Below are 19,615 nucleotides of genomic sequence, written 5' to 3' on the forward strand. Positions count from 1 at the left end.
AGACTGCATCGACACAGCATTTTTATAGGCATGCTTCAGCACAAATGAATCTTTTATACATAAATAAAACACAAACGTAACCTTTGAATCAAACTCTAAGCCGTTTTAGCAGCAGTAACAACAAACACACTCAATTCTTAAGTGCATGATGTTACGTGTGAATGGACAGACAGTTGCGCAATGCAACATACAAGGAAAACCAATTTGATGTTGTCGTACGAGTACATAGAACTTGGATGGACATTTGACGACAAATCTCTTATCTTTTACAATTAACGGAAGAGGAAAATCTGTGTCCTACTGATCCAAATAATGTACCGGTAGTTGTGCAATAACGTGAACTTAGCTTAACATCCCTAAGTTTATGTCATATTGTTCTTCTTTAGACCGCAAACCAGCTGCGAATAAGTCAACAGCGCCTTGGCTGGTTGCTTCCATGTAATAAACTTCATTTTGCGTCAACTGCTTTAATAATCAAATCAACGCAATCTCCCTAATTCTTACGATCGCTGTATCGATTATAATGACCCTCGTATCACATATGACCACAACATGTGACTTATGGATGCAACTCAATCAATGCTAGGTGTGTTTTGTTATGAAGTAATCCCTCGTTTATTAGTCAATTGGCTCCAGGAACGACCGTGATAAGTGAATTTCCGCGAAGTGGGATTCCTTCTTTATAAATGGAGTTAGAGCATAGAAAACCTGTTTACGTCCTTCTAAACATGGATTGTAAACATTATTAGAGCCCGCTAGACATGAAATAACACCCACATAGTCACCTTTACACTCATTTGACGCAATATAGTAGATGAATCGGCGAAAATAACCAATTTAAAGGGATATTTTGTACTTTTTGACATGAAGTTGTATGACAGCCCCATGAGCAGTGACTTTTCCCCCACTTTGTCCCGTGAGCCGAGTTCTGGTAGGTTTTCGTTGTGGAGGAAACTAGTTCCGGCTGGTTGCTGGGGTATCTTCAGTTAAAGTGTTTTTGCTTCCCAAAACAACATGCGTCCAAAAAAATAATATATTTGCATCACAAAACCGTTGCCCACAAAAAAGTCAGACCTCTCAATCGCTCGCCGTTATTTTCTCTCCGTTCGTATCACTGCGCGCCGCCGCTTGTCTGTTGTTGTGTGTGGAAGTGTGTTGTGTGTGTTGAGAATGTCTGAAGATGGTTATAATGAGCTGGCTGCAAGAAAAAACGCGTCTCTCGTCTTTTTTTCACTCAGAACCTGCATGACGTGAGCGATGCATTGTAAAACGATCGCTTACATTAAAGGGGTAAAACACAACACTGTGTAAACACTCATGTTGCCTAAGTTGCACACACACAGCCTCACTTGCATGCGCTGCTAAACTAAGCTAACTCCGCTAGCTTCCATTTATGCTCCGTAAGAGTGGAGTTTCCAAGATTTTTCACCAACTTCGGCTGGTGTTTTAAGCCGCCATTTCAGCACGTTTAGTTCGGTCCGTCGGGGAAATACTTCCCAACACGAATGTTTCTTCTCCTGACATAATGACATAATTTAATTCAAATTATGTCACTTTCCGCAAGAATCCGTGTTTAACAGTAAATACATTTTCACTGGCCAATTCCGTGATTCCACCTGCCATTCCGTAAAGACAGAAATCATAGGATGCTAGCTTTAGCCCTTAGATCTTCTATGCCAAACATTTTGCACTTTTCAAAGACCACGGAGATAGGAACAAGCCCCGAGCTTCCTCTGAAACAGTGAGAAGTCCCACATGATCGACGGCATGTTTGTTAACAAGTGAGCTCAGAGGAAACAGAGCGCTTCATTTGCTCACGCTAACCCACCTACAGTAAAGTATGGGTAATCTCGCCCCATTGGAGGTTTTTTTAAAAATCATTTTTTTAATGTTATTGGATTTATTGGTATGACTTCATAATTCCTCATATCGGCCCCATAATTACCGTGCACCCCCTAAAAAAAATACATTTTTCTGGGTATCTTAATTACTCGCAGATTTCTGTTGGTGATCCCGGATCTGAACCCCGCAAAAAGTGGAGATCTTGTGTACCTAGAGTGTCCAAAGTGCTCATATACCTTTACTCAACAGTCTCCTGGAACTGCACTTGTACTTCCACTGATGAACAACGATGTGACTATCAAGTGACCCTGAGAGACTCACCCACGCTGGTGATCTTCTGGTTCACCAGGTCCTTGAGCAGGGCGTCCACCACCGGGTTGTGTCTGGCGTACAGCTCATAGCGGTTGATGCCGATGTGGAAACGCAGCCAGTTGGGGTACGACTCTGCCGTCACCTCGGCCACTGGGGAGTTCTCCTCCTCGTCATCCTCCTCCTGGTCGTTGCCACCCTCGTTGGGCCTGGAGGAAAGCGGATGATTGAGAAGAGAAGACACTGTTTGCAGGAGTAATCTAAATGAAGCACAATCTAATAATACAACAGTATGATGAATCAGAAGTAGCATGACCGGAAAGAGGATGTCATGATAACAGGAAAAATGAATGTGTGCAACTATTACTACACTTTTGTGACGCTTTCTTCGATTTTGCCATCAAACATCCTCACTTACCACAGAGCAGAATGACTGCAACAGAGATTGAGCTGGCTTCCTGTCATTTTATGTGTACACTATTACATTTTAACCATTTCACCCTTTCACTACAGTACCTCATTAATAGTTGCATTCAAAATCCTTAGCTTCCCTTCTCAGACAAAGCAAAATCAATCAACAATTTTAAAGACCAACTATGGATACTTGTGTGGCATTGCGTGCACATTATACTATTAACTACTTAATCCAATCTACCTCAGACATATTGACATCCAATGTCAAGAGGTTTCCTGATCAAAAACGGCTAAACTGTGTTTTGACATTAGATAGACACAGTAGGTAATGTAGATACAGTGGATAGCTGGATAGATAGAAAGATATAGTTGATAGATACCATCCTTGGTTGCCAGTTGCTCTAGGGTAAAATCTGATGTCATTGTTGACATTAAATAAAGTGTCCACGTCCGTAAGACCCGGAAGTCCAATCTTGTACAAAGGATGCTCAAAGAGAGCGGAGAGTCGAGATGCACCGGCTCCAGTCACCGTCTGACCCCCGTTCGCCTCTCCAATCAGCGGCTTGTGGTCGTCAGTCTTCTCGGTAGACATTCCCAACCTCCGAGGAGCTTCCACTTTCTCCCCGGCGGCGGTGCTCTTTTCCGGGGACGTGTGGTTCGAGTTGGGCTCGCTACTGAAATCCTGCAGGATTCTCAGCGTGTGTTTGTTGGGCCAGGAACCGGTTTCGGCCACCGACCTGGCGCGCTGCTTAGCCCAGCCTTGCGCCTCCACGCCGGCGTGGTGGGCGCACTGGCAGCCGCTGTCCTCGCCGTCCGTTCCCGATGCCCTCTTCTCCAGTTTGGGCAACAAGTCTATCATAATGTGCACGGTGCATGCCACCAAAAACACCATGAGGAGTAAGAATCTGAATTTACGAAACATGATCATCTTTTTGATGTGGTTTGTGTGTGCACCCAAAATCAGCTTCACCTTATAGAGGCTTTAATGTTAAAAAATCCAGGGTGTGATCCTTTTTTGTTATTTTATTAGTCCGAAGAGTTCATGCCTACACAGGTGCACGGGCATCGTGAATGGTCACATCTTCATCCATTGTGCAAGTTAAAAGTCAAATAATCATTTAAAAAGGACCCAAAAATATATATACCGATATGGTCCACAAAATGAAAGCTGCCAAATGTTTTTGACTAAATAGTATATTCCTGGTGATAAAGCCAAAAAACAGGTGATCCGCTCGGATGCTACCTGGCCGGAATCAGCAACCCGGAGACCGGCCGACAGGTGCGAGAATCCTGGCCATCGCTGGAGGTCTTCCCGCTGCCTTGTCTCTCCTCCAAGTGTGCATCCTCCGCGGGTGTGTGCAATAATACGATAGAATCCCGGTGAAGTCCAGCCTTGGTGGCGTCATGAAGAAGCGATTGGCTGCACAACATGCAAGCAGCACTTGTGACATGCACGTCGGAGCTTGCAGACAGGAAATCCTGGGAGGATGCAACGCCACCATCAGCCACCAGAGAGCGCCAAGACGTCCAGGAGTGAATTTACGAGGAGGTGAAAAAGTACTGTGCAGTGTGCTGTATATCCGCTTTAGATAGATAGATAGATAGATAGATAGATAGATAGATAGATAGATAGATAGATAGATAGATAGACAGACAGACACTTTCTGATGCACGGAAAAAAAGCATTTTAAAATTATGTTTTCCTTGTGTAAAAACAATCTGCCACACTATTTTTTTGGCAGAAAATGTATTTTATATTCAATATAAAATGCCTATTGCAGTGGTATATAGTGCCAAGTGAATAATTCTTTCATTCATGATCTTTTCTACTGTTATGATGGGAGGAAATATATATATTTGAAAAATATAAATTACAATGTTTAGCTCTACTTGCCTATATTTTAGATACACTATTCAATTTTACAGTTATACAATTATTAAAATGAAATCTGGAAACTGTCACTTGAAGTTGAATTTTCGTTGGTTTTGGCATTTAGTTAATCATACATGCAAGAGGTATTTTATCTTCTTGGTTACACTCATGTATTTCTGCTTTCTTGATGAATTTGTTGCATGAACCATCCTCATCATTTTATACAAAAAAGTAGTAGTAGTTGGTCCTCATGTCCACCGTGGAGGACATTAAAAAAATGTTTTCAGTATCTTAAAAATGACTGTTACATAGACACAAGGAAATGTACAGTATCCTATTGCTAATCTGCAGCGGTGACGTACGGTGAGGGTCATGGTTGGTGAGGCAGTGACGCCTTTGGAGTTTTTTTATGCTCATTTAGAGGTTTTTAATAAACGTTTGGGGTTTCACTTTGTTGTAAAAGTCTGTTCCCAGTCCAGCTTGGAGAAGTTTTTGAGCCTGGTTATTCAATAATCCCTCGTTTAACGCGGTTGATTGGTTTTAATTTAGGATTCCTTATTTATAAATGTATTATTTTGATAGTTAGAGCATAGAAAACCTATTTACGAGCTTCTAATTAAGGTTTTTAACATTATTAGAGCCCTCTAGACAAGAAATAACACCCCTATAGTCACCTTTACACTGGTATAACCCAAAGTAGACATCCATTCATTTTCTATGCTGCTTATCCTCACTCGGGTCGCGGGGGTGTGCTGAAGCCTATCCCAGCTGACTTCGGGTGAGACTGGTTGCCAGCCAATCGCAGGGCACACAAAGACAAACAATCATTCACATTCATAGCTATGGACAATTTAGAGTCACCAATTAACTTAACATGCATGTTTTTGGAACCCTAACCCTAACCGGAGTACCTGGAGGAAACCCACGCATCCACGGGGAGAACATGCAAACTCCACACAGAGATGCCCAGGGCTTCCCAACCTGGACATAATAATAGAAAATAAGATAACATAGACTCACAAATGTTAGCATTGGGGGAGTTCCTTGTTGCTGTTTCTCTTTTTACTTCTGGGACTTCTTGCCGTGGCTAATTTAACATTACTGACACCTACTGACCAGTGTAGAATACTACATATCAATGTGTCTCAATGTGTTTTCTGAATGTCTTATATATGTGTTTTAGTTCATTTACTAATTTTTACACTTGAAAGGGCTTCATTTAGGCCAAAAATGCATGAAATGTGCTTAACATGCATATTTAATTAATAACAGCAATCATTGATTAATATAGTTTCAAACACAGTGATAGAGTGAAGCCTTCGAAGTGTGATGGGATGGCTGTATAATCCTCCATCTCGGCAGTCAGATTTATTCAGCAGAGGATCAAAGTATCTTTATTGCACTTGACCTGTTGCTGACTCTACCTGACACATTCACGCTGGCGCTACTGTTTGTGCATTTCAATAAAGTTGAAAAAAAAAAAGCTGCCGCTGGCTTTTCTTCTCTATAGAAAGATGGCAGCGACAAGCACCTGCCAGCTCACAAATGCGTCTCGCCGTATGACATTTCTCTTGTCCGATTAGCAAGAATAATGATGTCACACTTACATTAAATACATTACACAGGTTGCAGACAATCACGGTGTATAATAAATGTTTCCGCAAACAGGCACGCCACCCAACTCATGAAAAGGTAGGCTCCCATTTGACCAGGAAATTTTAAAATTCAGCAATTTTTACTAGATAAATTGTTAAAAACGATTGTAATCGTATTGAAAATACATCGATACCAGTTCAATTCATGACACCAGCCTCCCCTGACCGCATGTCACTGATCTGCATTAAGTTGCTGTGGGAAATCTGTACTTAATTGGCTATTTATCCTTCAAAAATGTGTTATTTTAATCAAAGTCTCCCTAATCAGGTTATTTATCATCTGCAACCTTAATCTTCCATGTGTTATAAGTGTTCTCTGGGGCTATTTTTGTTGTTTTTAGGCAAAACACGTTCTTCAATAAAACCACACAAAGGGAAACACTTGTAGCAATTGGCCAAAGTAAGTAGATTCAGAGATTTCAAACAAAAGCAATCATGCCTCGCACTAAATCACAATGCTGTGACAGGCACAGGTGCACAAAGTAATACAATCAACAACAGTTGTATCATTATTTGGTGAGTGTGTTTGTTACGCTTGATAGCGTACTTAGAATTGTGCATAAAGATGAAACATTTTCAAGCTAACAAACAAACAACTCCTATTGAACGGGACTGATTCATATTATGAACAAAGAACTGTAGTAATGTTCCAATCCGTTGTATGCCACATGTCTCGAGGAGCATGGATAATATAATTTGCCTCATTTCAAAGAGTCACAGTTCAAAAAGTCACAATAAAATCTTCCAATCGATAGTGTCCGCCACTACGTTAACACTGAAACATCCACATTCATTCCCATTAGCAGCACATACGACTTATTTTAATCTGTTTTTTTTGGCAAATCTGGTCACCTTACTCATGATTTTACACACAGAAATGTGTAAAATGAGGCCACTTGTGTGGCTTTGTTATTAAAATGGTTGATGTGATTTGTTTGCACTAAGAAATATTTATTCCCATCGGAAATAATAGAAATAGAATTAATCTGCTCCAGGGTGAAATTGTTGCCATCTAAAATCCTTCATGAACTTTACAGGAAATGTTTTAAGCAATATTGTTCTTGGTCATTAAAAGTGCCAAAAGAACTGAATATGACTGAATATTAAAAGTTAAGAACAATAAATCATGATGTGTGTAATGTGTAGCGGGAGATGACTTTTAAGGTATCTTTTTCCGGATCCTGACGGATCGCGCTGTGTCGTCTGTCGTCTTCTCACGCAGAACTGATTCCCGAGAGGTTCATTCTTCTGTAATCTCCAAGTGGAACAATTGCCATGGCAACTCATTATTTCAAAGAACTGTAATACAATTTCTACTTCTGGAGCACCCCCGCCAAAGCTGTCTCTCAAAAGCACGAGTATTCCATTCACAGATGACCTTTGACCAAGAACCATCTCAAAGATGAGTGGAAGAATAATTCCACTCAACTTTCAAGTTTGACTTTACCTTTCTCAAATCTACAGGGAAATATTTTTGTGTCTGTCAGTGACTGTATATTTCACCTGTGCCATTTTCATTTCTTCGGTTATTATTTGAACTCAGTATCAAAGTCGTCTGCAACTATCACGTCTCATAAGGCACAAGGAGCAAAACATCACATCTTAAAGCAACTGGGGCAAAATAGAGTGCAATACTGGCTGTCGCAAGCAGAGGCGCTTTTGATTCAGTCTCAACTAGTTTGTGGTATGACGATGATGCATCGAGATGCGGACATTGACGATGATTAACCGGTTCATAAATGTCAGGAATCGATGCCGACGGACCAAAAAAAAAAAAAAAAAACGGAACAAAAAGATGGACCGTTTATGGTGGTGCACCTAAGACGCTACCAGAATGGCTGAGCGTAATTTCCGACCCACACCCGCTGGATTTACAGCGAGCGTCTGGAAGCACTTTGGCTTTCATGAGCTGGAAAAGAGCCAGACAATATGCACGCTTTGTCATACAAGCTTAAAATAGTTTGGGAACACAACAAATATGAAAAAGATGGACATGCCATGACTGATATCGAATGGAAAAAAAAAAAAGGGTTCTCCTCTCGTTTTGTGTGGAAGTGGTACGTTTTTGGCTTCTTTGGCCTTTCCCACTCCATTTGAAACACTTTTTTAAGTTAAGATAAGTATGTATGTATGCATGTATGTATGTATGTACTGTATGTATGTACTTTATTTATCCCACAGCGGGGAAATTTACTTGTTACAGCAGCAGGCAAGCAAGATACGCAAGTAAAGAGTACAGTGTAAAGAATGCATAGTGACTACACCATGGTTCAGGTGGTGCAGGTGTTGTAGAGCCTGACAGCGGTTGGTATGAAGGACCTGCGGAACCTGCAAGTATATTGGAGACGCTAACTAGTTAGCTTGCTATGCTAGCGACGGCCATCTGTTATGTCCCTGCAGTGTTCCCAAAGCCTGTGCAATGTGGTGTAAACAAAGAATAATAAGAGTGTAAAGGTGACTATTTGGGTGTGACTTGATTTCCACAGGGCTCTACTAATGTTAAAACCCATATTTAGAAAGTCATAAACAGGTTTGCTATGCTCTAACTACGAAAATATTGTTATATCGCATCCCACAAATGGAACCAATTAACCGCGATAAACAAGGGACTTTATCGTAAAATTAGCATCATAACCCCTCCTGTGTTGCTGCTACATCTCTCCAGGTCACTTGTGTTTGTGTGACTGACAAGAAGAAAAGCTCTGACTCACATGGAGAGAAGTCGTTTGTCGCCACCGAAACATAATACGACATGGCTTTTTTTAGACTTTTTTTTTTTTTTTAGGGAAAACTAATTTGTAATTGGTGGTTAATTTTCTCCTTAGTGGACCAAAGAACATTAGCTCTGCATCCAAGTGAATGAACAATAACAGCATCTTTGTGGGCACAAATGATGGAAAAACAGCTATTTTTAGAGCTGAATTACACACAATTTTAGAAAGTCAGCCCCATCAAAGCCCCATTAGGCAGTTTTACGAGCCGCGTGATTTAGTGCCAGCTAATTCCAAGCTGAGAGGCAATTGGTTGCGTGTGTGTCAGAAACACAGAAGTTATAATGGAGGAATGATTTGAAACCGAGCAATAAAGATTTTGACGAATGGCCCGTCACTGGGACAGAAGGACTGAAGGGGTCAAACAAGTCTGTGATGGAAAAGGAGAAAGTCAATGAGTGTTACGCAATGATTCATTTACTCACTTGACTAATGGGGAGCTAGAAATAGACTTATTTCAATGTGGGACATGTCGAAAGAAAGACAAATACGGTGGAACCTTTGAAGTTGGATGCCCCTGAGGTCATACAATTCTGAATTATATCAAAATATTATGAAAAAATGCCTCGGTCATGAATGACACATGAGAGACCACAGCCAGTATGACAAGGGCTCAGCTCAACAAGCAGCGACACATTAAATTTGGCCATTTTTGGCTTTTTATTTGATTTTTTTCCTACATCTATTCCAAAAGAAGAAGCAGCCTCAACAGGAGGAAGAAAATTGTGTCCCAATCATTTTGCCCATCGTTTCCATGCATGTTGTCACTTGACAAAGATAACAGGGGTGTAAGAGTTTGGTTCTTTTCATGTATTACAGTGACGAACTTCTTTTTACACTTGCGTGGCAGTTAAGAATGTTGAAATAATGTTCAAGTAACCTTTACTATGGGTTAATTTATTTTTACACCTTTTAGGTCGTTAACACTGTTAGATTGATCATTTCAAATGTCCCACGTAACAGCCTGAACTTTAGTTTTGGTTTTTTCCTCTGAGTTTATGCACGGTTTCCTGTTTTGGACTGTGATTTTGGTTTTCTGTTTCCTGTTTGCACCGTGAGTAAATTTTTGGACTAATCATACTGAAAATCGAAAGGATGCAGGTGGACAAAATGATAAAAAAAAAGGTACGTATATACACTACGGATCAAAAGTTTTAGAACATCCCACATTTTCCGGTTATTACTTTTGAAATTCAAGTCGGTCAAGTCCAATGAATAGCTTGAAATGGTACAAAGGTAAATGGTAAAGTGCCAGAGGTTAAAAAAAAAAAAGGTAATGTTATCCAAAACTGAAAAATAATGTGCATTTCAATTTAAAACTATTCTGCAGGTGTTCCAAGTTCTGGAGTACTTACTGCCTCCTCTGTCTGCATAAAAACAATGTTCGTAACACACTGTGGTACTATATGCCCTCATGAACATCACTTGGACAGCATTGTACTGGAGAAAGTCATTTGTTGCTGCAAAAAATGCAAGGAAAAAGGGAATAGACAATGGAAATAAGACAGACCATCTTAACACTTAAAAATGTAGGTTTTTCCGCCAGAGAAATTGGAGTGTTCTAAAATTTTTGACTGGTAGCAGAGCTTTGTTTTATTATGACTTATTAGTGTCAACATTTCAGCTTCTTCTCCGTACATTTTGCTTTTTTGCTCTATTTTTTTTCATTTTTGATTTTTACAACGTGTCACGGGCCAATAAAAAAACAAGCTAAATGCCGCAAATGGTCCCCAGGCCACACCTTGGACACCCTTGCTTTAAAATGTCTGTACAGTTAATAAAGGGTTACGATGGTGACAGTTTGACCCCGGAAGAGATTATTTCTATGAATTTCCTTTGTTTTGAAATACACACAAGGTAGAACAGCGTATAAGGCCACCTCATCAGCTTGTGTTCATGCTGTGACTTCAAATTAAAACGTACAATTGACTACATCACAGTTTTTCACTTTCAATTACTGGCTGACAGGATTTAAAATTGGAATCAGCCCCACTATATTAACGCTATGGCCCATAGTCTTTTTAATGTGTAATATGAATTTCAATACAAAGCTGGTGGTACATGAACTGTATTAGTCTTTTCATTTTGCCAATCACAGCGAGACACGACGTCGGAAATAATGAGAGTGGTGTGCGGCACAGTGCAGTGGTCCTGCTGCGTTGATCACTTTATCTCAAACACTCACGGGGTAAATTGAGCTGCGGGATTTGAAATTAGGTGGAAGTCGGGAGTGTGACCTTGAAAGTTGAAGAATGGGCTGGATGGATGCTGGTTTGCAGACTTTTACACTCATATTTCAACTCATAGGAGGTGAAGATCTTAATTACCTGTACATGAGTGTCACAGTCTGACAATTGTTGTTCTCATTCCTGCTCCAAGGGCATGCTGGGATATGAGCCAGTCCCTCCTGCTGGCTGCCTAAATGGCAGAAAACAACATGTTCTGCCTGAGTGTCACAGTACATGTTGGAATTCACGTTTCCACTCAATGAACTGCTGCTCCCCAGTGCTCATGCAGCCCAAGACCATAATTCTACCACCACTACACTAGAGTCATTTACAGCGGGTGGTGAATCTGTACAAGTTATACACTTACTACTCTCATGTATATCAAAGTTGATTTCCAATAGTATCGTCTCTTGAGAAGATATACTGTACAGTGGAACCTTGGTTAGCGTCATTAATCCGTTCCAGAAGGTCCAACTCTAACCAAAGCGTCCATCCATCCATTTTCTACACCGCTTCTCCTCTTTAGGGTCGCAGGGGAATGCTGGAGCCTATCCCAGCTGACTTCGGGAGACAGGCAGGGTACACCCTGGACTGGTTGCCAGCCAATCACAGGGCACATATAGACAAACAACCATTCACACTCACATTCATACCTATGGACAATTTAGAGTCACCAATTAACCTAACATGCATGTTTTTGGAATGTGGGAGGAAACCGGAGTACCCGGAGAAAACCCACGCACGGGGAGAACATGCAAACTCCACACAGAAATGCCCAGGGGAGAATCAAACCCACGTGTTCCCGATCTCCAGGCTGTTACTGTGTTGGCCAACATGCTAACCGAAACGTACTCTAACCAAATGCATTTTTCCCATAAGAAATCATGTAAATCCAATTAATCCGCTCCAGAAAACCAAAAATCATCACCCAAAGCAACAGTTTTCTTGAGGTCATTAATATTAGTAAATTTGACAAGATTTAGAAGAAAACCTTTCAATAATAGATAAACAGATACATGAATTCCAATTTAAACATTTGGTCTGATGGTGGTGCAAGAGGACAGGTCAGTGTTTCATGCAAAGGGTTATTTATGTTTTCAATAAATAAACAAAAACTTGGTCAAACTTTGAAGCAAATATCCTTGGTGTCAAATTGATTCCAAGTGTAAAATGTGCTACAGTCGTCCCTCGCTACATCGCGGTTAAATATCGCTGCCTCACTCTATCGCATTTTTTCCAAAAATTAAGAAATGATCTCCATTTTGTGGTTGACTATGGCCCATTATTAGTCAAATATGTAGTATTCCGGTCATTATGTGTCAGTAATAATACAAAACATCACCGTCACACTGCATGTAGTCAGCCATGGCACGCCCGATATGATAGAGTTCTCCTCCTATAGTAGAAAGTGGTACGTTTTTGGCTTCTTATTTTGTTTTTCTTCCCAACTCTGTTTGAAACCAACCCTTTCTTAAGTTTAGAATAATGACATTGAAGCCTAACTATTTAGCTCACTAGCATCTCTTGTGTCCCTGCAGTGATCCCATAGCCTGCGCATTAGCAATGTCTTGTAAACATAGAATAATAGGAGTCTAAATGTGAAAATAGGGGTGTTATTTCATGGCTACATGGCTCTAATAATGGTAATCGTCACATGTTCTGACTATGAAAATATTTCATTTATTAACACTGAATCCTACTTCGTGGAAATTCACTTACTGTGGTCGGGACTGCAACTAATTACCAAGATAAACGAGGGACGACTGAACAATATTTGAGAAGAATAGGAGGGTTAAGGTTACTTTTACCTTCAGTGAAGGCGGGACTGTTCCCAAAGACACAATGTGGGAGCGAGAGCAACGCCTTCCTGTTCAACCACCTCCATGAGTTATTTTTGTCTTTATTGAAGACATGTTGGTGATACAGACACGATGTGGCAGCGAGATCAACACGGACACCACCTTTGTGTTTTGAGTTACTTCATGAATTCAGTACTGTTTGTCACCTTAAAATACTTGCAACTTGCAACTTTGCTCCATTCTGGGTTACTGAGGTGAGAAACACTATTGGATTAAAAAAATAACCATAAATGTTAAATGTATCCCTTTCATTCATCATTTATACACACTAAGAATTGTTTTATGAATGTAAAACGATAATTATAAAACTCTAAAAATGTGTTTTGTGTGAACATTTTTGAAACTTGCAGCGTAACTGTGTTAGTGAGCTAAGAACTACAGAGTCGACCTGTGATGACATCACAGACGGGCGACTGAGCTGACTTCCGGTTTCTGTTTCCATGTAAGCTAATAGGCTGCTAACAAGGACGTCTTGTGATAACACTACAGTAAGAACGCAGTTGGACTCCTGCAGTGCGTTAATAACTCGACAAAATGTGCACCATATTGTACGCAAACTAAGGACAATTTTTGGTGTTAATCAAAAAACATGCTAAACAAGGTTCCACTGTACCGTCATACTAATTATTGCTGAAATGTGAGGAGTGAGATACCAGTGCTAAGTGTTAAATAATGCTCAGAAATTCCACAAAGTCTTTGGGCCTTTATGGTTTTGACAAACTACAAGTAGTTCCTGTACAGGCAGAACAAAAAATTAGGCACGCAGAGACAAAATTACACGTATATGACAAAAGACTTACCAGCTTAATACACCTACCACATAAACACAGCCATGAGCTTTGCCTGAAGCTTGGGAATAAACTCAGCAAACAAACCTGGAATCTTTCAACAAGGGACGAGAATCCAAATAATTAATATCAAACAAATAAGAACTCCAACAGAGATATTTTTCCTCCCCCGCATTGACCACTTTACTGTTATTAGCCTCCAGTCGGCCACTCACTTTTAATGACACTTGTGAACACATTGGATAGAACTTACCTAAAACTCCACTGTTGGTAGACTTTAAGGCAGGGGTGTCCGAACTTCATCCACTGAGGGGCGGATATGGAAAGTCATCAAAAACACCGTCTCCTTGCAGCACTACTTAGGGAACCTTTTGACGTCCCAAAGAAAAAGTAGGTGATGTCTGCTGAACTAAGCACTAGTATGTTACAGTGACGGGCTGAATGACAATTTTTTGTGCGGCTTTAGAGTATTTTGTGGTTACATAGACAAAAATGGACAGGTCACTTCATGCAAAATTGAAAAAAATCCCCTTCACATCACAGTAATTGCAGCTTGCATCTCAGCACTATTAAATGAATGCACACAACCACGCCATTAAAACATCTCTTTGGCAGACCATGACTTAATTAGACACTACCCTTCAACTCAAATACATACTATTTGTTTGATCCACAGGGAAATTGAGTTGTAGCCACGAATCAAACAAGAGCAGACGCATGAATGAAAGAGCCTATGCAGTAATCCCTTGTTTATTGCGGTTAACTGGCTCCAGACTAAGTGAATATGCGTGAAGTAGGATTCCTTATTTCTAAATCGAATATTTTTGTAGTTATAGCACATAAAACCTATTTACAAGCTTCTAAATATAGTGTTTAAGACCTCTAGACATGAAATAACACCTTTACACCCGTATTACCCAATATAATAGATATTGTTAATAAGCCATTTAAGACAAATAAGACTTATACTCGTGTGTGTTACTGTAAATGTGCTCCCTAGGGGAGCTGAGTGAAGGGCGATCAGGAATTGACATCGGTTGTTCAGAGTTGAGTTTGAGCTTGGCCGAACAGTAGCCTGGCTTTTTATTACGGATTAGCGTGCCTGTTGTGAGATAATTTAAACCTGCAATAAAAGTCTGTTGTTCCGGTCATCAAGTCTGGTGCTTGTGTGTCTCACCGAACATGACAGTAACTGAAACGTATTGACCAGTGTAAAATACTCTAAATACTCTATATCATCAACTCTTTTTTGGGTGCCTTATGTTTGTATTTTAGTTAATTTAGCCATTTTTATGCTTGAAAATGCTTACTTTAGGCAAAAAATATGTAAAATTTGCTTAAATGTGCATATGTTTCGACTAATAATGGGCCGTATTCAGCCACAAAACATCATGACTCATTAATTAATACATTTTTGAAAAAACGTGATAAATTCAAAGCACAAAGTGGCGACTGTAGTGGAAGATTCTGCTCTGCAGGTGTCAATTTTGGTGGGATCTGGGCCATTTAAAGTTCTAATGCGAGCTATGTTTAATTCTGTACCTGCGGACTACGCCACGGGACCAATTAAAAAACGAATTGCACACCCCGACACTGCGGACACCCCTATTTTAAGGCCTATGAAATAATGAATATGCAATCTATCAGTTTAACAGGTCTCCATGCATTTGTGTGTGGCCGCAATAAAGTACAGAGAAATAGTAGCATCCACCACATTTACAGTATCACAACTGGTCGAGCACCATCTCAATGGATTAATAACATGACAATAACAATTGCGGAAGATGATATTCAATGGCCTGGAAAGCAAGAACTGTATCACTTTGTTCAAATATACGGCAACAACAGTGAGCTGCGACCGCGCACACTGTAGCAGAAAAACAATCTCCCATTGCCTACCAAGGTCATCGGTAAACAAGGGCTGCAGCACTCGTACAGTAATATGCTGTCATATTAGCTTCTCTGGATGCCTCAGGAGGCTATAGTGAGCATATTCCCTGCAGTCAGGCTGAAAGTTAGATCACTGCTCAAGCCCCTGAAAGTAATTCACACAAATAATCAGAAATAAGCCGGTGAGGTGTCACTTCCAATATTGCGTCATTTGGATTTTCCCTCCTACAAAACAAGTCTGGAAGTCACGACAGCAGTTCTATTTTTTAGGTGTGAATGCCCAAGAAGAAAATACTAGGACTATTGAGGAATCACAGCTTATCGTGGCAAACAGCAGATACAGTGCAAATTGTGCTTTGATCTTCCGGCGATGCCGTGACATCATTGGTTTTTGTCAGTGATCTCATCTCTGATCTTGCGTCTAATGTTTTGGAACAGATGAGTGTTTTGACTGAGCAATGAGTAGCTAAAGCAAACATTTTATTGCTTTGCAGTATAACATTAGCAGAATGCTGACCTCTCTCCAATGATGAATTGCTCCCAATAGCCGGGTAATCAGATCAATGTTAAAATACGGCATGGAGGTAATTATTGGATTAGAGGCGCCCACTCCCTGACTGTGGTCATGATCAAATTAAAAGTCAGAAAGGTCAAGGTGGAGGAAACTTGTTAGGAATGTTATACTTTGAGACTTTGAGAACAATGAATAGCCCTTTCAATACTTTTCTTTATAATAAACAATCTGCATCCACTCTCTCCAGCCATACTAGCTAATCTAACTTAAAACTAATGGGGTTCAATACAAGTCCATTTTATTTCGACAATGCTAATACACAACAAGCTAAAAGCTCGGTACTTTATACAAGATATAATTTCCTATAAACCAGGGGTGTCCAGACTTTTCCCAGCGAGGGCTGCACACGGGAAAGCCAAAAGATATGGAGGCCACTTCGATAGTTTACATTTTGTGAACCAACCCATGTAGATAGGCTCACAAGTTATACAGTATATTTACAGAAAAACAGCCTGCGTCTCAGCTTTGTATCCATTTTTGTTGTTGTTGTTATTCAATTTTACAAATACTTCAACTGTCTTTTCACTGTGACTTTGTTCCCATAATATTTTTACTTTATACTCACAAGTTTTTCCCAACCTAATTTTCCAAAAATTGCAATTTGTTTTGTGTTGTTACTAATATTGTTATAATTATTGCAGATATTATTGTGATTTTTTTTCCCCTCACAGTATTACAACATTATGCTCGTAAAATATTTCTGTTGCTTTTTTTCAATTTTTCGTGTTGTTTTTGTTAGTTTTCATGTTTACTTGTATTTTTAAATTGTATGGAGGGCCAATAAAAAACAATCTCAGGCCTCAAATGGCCCCCAGGCCGCACTTTGGACACCCCTGCTTTAAACCAAGTTAAACTGATCTATTTGAGGCATAATTATTCCCAGATCGGCCTTCGGCATACAGTGGAATCTATGCTAACATCTTTTTCATTTAACGTCAAAAATTTGTTATAATTTTGCCACGGTTTGCATACATTTTGCGTACAATATGGCGAACATCTTGTTGTGTTATTAATGCACTGTGTGAGTCAAACTGTGTTCTTAATGTATTTTTAACGACAAAACGTCCTTGTTAGCATCCGATTAGCTTGCTACTACATGGAAACAGGAACCAGAAGTCAGAATTCAATAGTGTGTCTCACCTACTTTATCAACTGCTGACACTTACAACTTTCTTTGGCTCCATTCTGGATTATTGAGGTGATAAACAGAGAAGAGAATTCAAGAAATAACTCCTGGCAAAACAGGAAGGTGGTATCTGTGTTGATCTTGCTGCCACGTCGTGTCTTTGGGAACAGTCACGTCGTCTTCTATTACGGTAAATGACAGTAAATACATAGTTGATATGTATTTTTATGCATTTGGAATTGTTTTATGCACATAAAAGTAAATGCAAAACTACAAAAACATTTTGGCTTTCTGGAATGGATTAATTGAATTTACATTATTTGTTATGGGAAAAATTTATTTGGTTAGCGTCCATTTCGGTTACAGTCAAACCTTCTGGACCGGATTAATAATGCTAACCAAGGTTCCACTGTATTCCACTGACAGGCTAGTCATTCATAACTAGTCAACACTGTAGTCTGCATGTTGCTGGGTTGAGATAACCCAAACCTCATCTCTTCAGTGTTAGGTTAGCATGACATATTTTGAGGTCGTAAGGCAGACAAAGTGGTTGCGATGATGTGGCGCATTTAATGTGCCGCACACGTCCGAGTAGCAATGTAGCCAATGACCCTCGCTAGCTCCTCGTAGCTGTGTGCAGGCTCTTGTGTTACACAATACTTTTTGGCACAGCTGCTATGTCACCCCCACGGGCCACATCCTGTTACCACACACACACACACACGCATACACACACACACACTTGTTGACACACGGGTCATCGGCTGTGCTTCCAAACACACGGATGGCACGGAGAAAAGATGCACAAAAACAACAGCGCACAGGAGGCAGACATTTCTCTCCTCATTCTAGTGCCAGTGTGGACGTGCTTGTTGGGTGTGTTGTTTTTGGCCATGACTTTTCATCCTGGAAGTCCATAATTAGACAGCTGCTGTATATGCATGATGCCAAGGAAGGATGAGGTTAAGGAGTGGACGTTTTTTTTTTCCACCCTCATAACTAGGCGAGCGACGGTTTAATTATAGAGGCGACGCCCCCGCTGGCCCCTGATGAAACATTTCCTGTGATTAGACAAAATGATCACTATTGATTGTACGAGCGAGAGAGTCATGTTTAATTGAACTAGAATAATTGCTTATTGACGGCAGAGCTGCTCGCCGCCTCTGATGAAGGCTGCACGGAGAAGGTAGAAGGGGGTGGAAATCCTTCCCTGGCGGATGGACAACACGTGTGACTGACTAGAATCCCAATTGCCTGAAAAATTGTGCATGAATGCCAACAAATGGTCTATAAAGCATCACGGCGCATAATATCACTCCTCTATGACGGTAATCCCTCACGTTTAATTGTGGTTAATTGGTTTCGGACCTGACCGTGATAAGTGAATTTCTCTGAAGCAGGATTCCTTCTTTATAAATCAGATATTTTCATAGTTAGAGCATAGAAAACCTGCTTACGACCTTGTAAATATGATTTTTAACATCATTAGAACCCTCTTGACATGGAATAACACCATTATAGTCAAGAACAAATAAGCCATTTAGGACGTAAATAAGACTCGTGCTTGTGTGTGTTGCTCTAAATGTGTTCTGGGGAGCTGAGTGGGGGGCGGACAGGAAGCGATGTCGGGGGTCCAGAGTTGAGTTTTAACTTGCTGTTACGGCCGCAACAGTAGCCCATGGTAGGGATTACTGATCCTTACACCGAGTGACCAGTGTGGAATACTACATACCACGTTTATAAATGTGTCTAATAAATGCCTTATCCTTGTATTTTAGTTCATTCAACCATTTTTATGCTTGACCTCGGGACAGTTTGTTGCTAAGTACCACCCGTGCCCCTGCAAATATGTTTTGCTTGATGGTGGAAATGTTTTTCAACCGATCATGCTCAAATTTGTGCTTGTCTGTGTGCTTGTCAGTCCCCTAATTTGTGGTATATTTAGCTAAACATCTTAATCCGGCGTTGGGGGTGCTGGGGGTACTGTCTCTGGGGGGTTGGGCGGGCCGGACTGGGTGTCCTGGTGGGCTGGGTAGGGCCTGTGGTGTGTCCTACGGCCTGTAGCTTGCCCGAGCCTGTGCTGTGAGTGGTCTGTCGGTCATGTGTCATGTGCGTGCTTGGGGGGGATTCGGCAGTCTCCAGGGGGGCGGTATCCGTGCTACTGGGGTTGCTGCGCTGTGGTGGCTGCTGGGGGGACGGGCTGTCTGGTGGGGTGGGGCTTGGTCCTGCTTATGGGGACCGTGGGCTTGGGTGACGGGCGGGGGGTGGCAAGCGTGCACCCTGGGG

At 40.8% G+C, this 19,615-nt stretch overlaps 1 protein-coding gene across 1 annotated transcript in view; it reads right to left on the bottom strand.

The window, feature by feature from the left end:
- fam20ca (FAM20C golgi associated secretory pathway kinase a) overlaps window positions 1-3,983 on the bottom strand; it is a 35,699-nt gene extending 31,716 nt beyond the window's left edge. Inside the window, exons 1-2 of the mRNA XM_054758936.1 lie at window positions 2,946-3,983; window positions 2,164-2,360 (exon numbers count right to left, since the gene is read on the bottom strand). Coding sequence (XP_054614911.1) covers window positions 2,164-2,360; window positions 2,946-3,493 — 745 coding nt within the window. The 5' untranslated portion in view covers window positions 3,494-3,983. The remainder of the gene's footprint in view (window positions 1-2,163; window positions 2,361-2,945) is intronic.
- Between the last annotated feature and the right edge of the window lie 15,632 nt (window positions 3,984-19,615).

This window comes from Dunckerocampus dactyliophorus, chromosome 18, assembly GCF_027744805.1.
Source record: "Dunckerocampus dactyliophorus isolate RoL2022-P2 chromosome 18, RoL_Ddac_1.1, whole genome shotgun sequence".
Lineage (NCBI taxonomy): Eukaryota > Metazoa > Chordata > Actinopteri > Syngnathiformes > Syngnathidae > Dunckerocampus > Dunckerocampus dactyliophorus.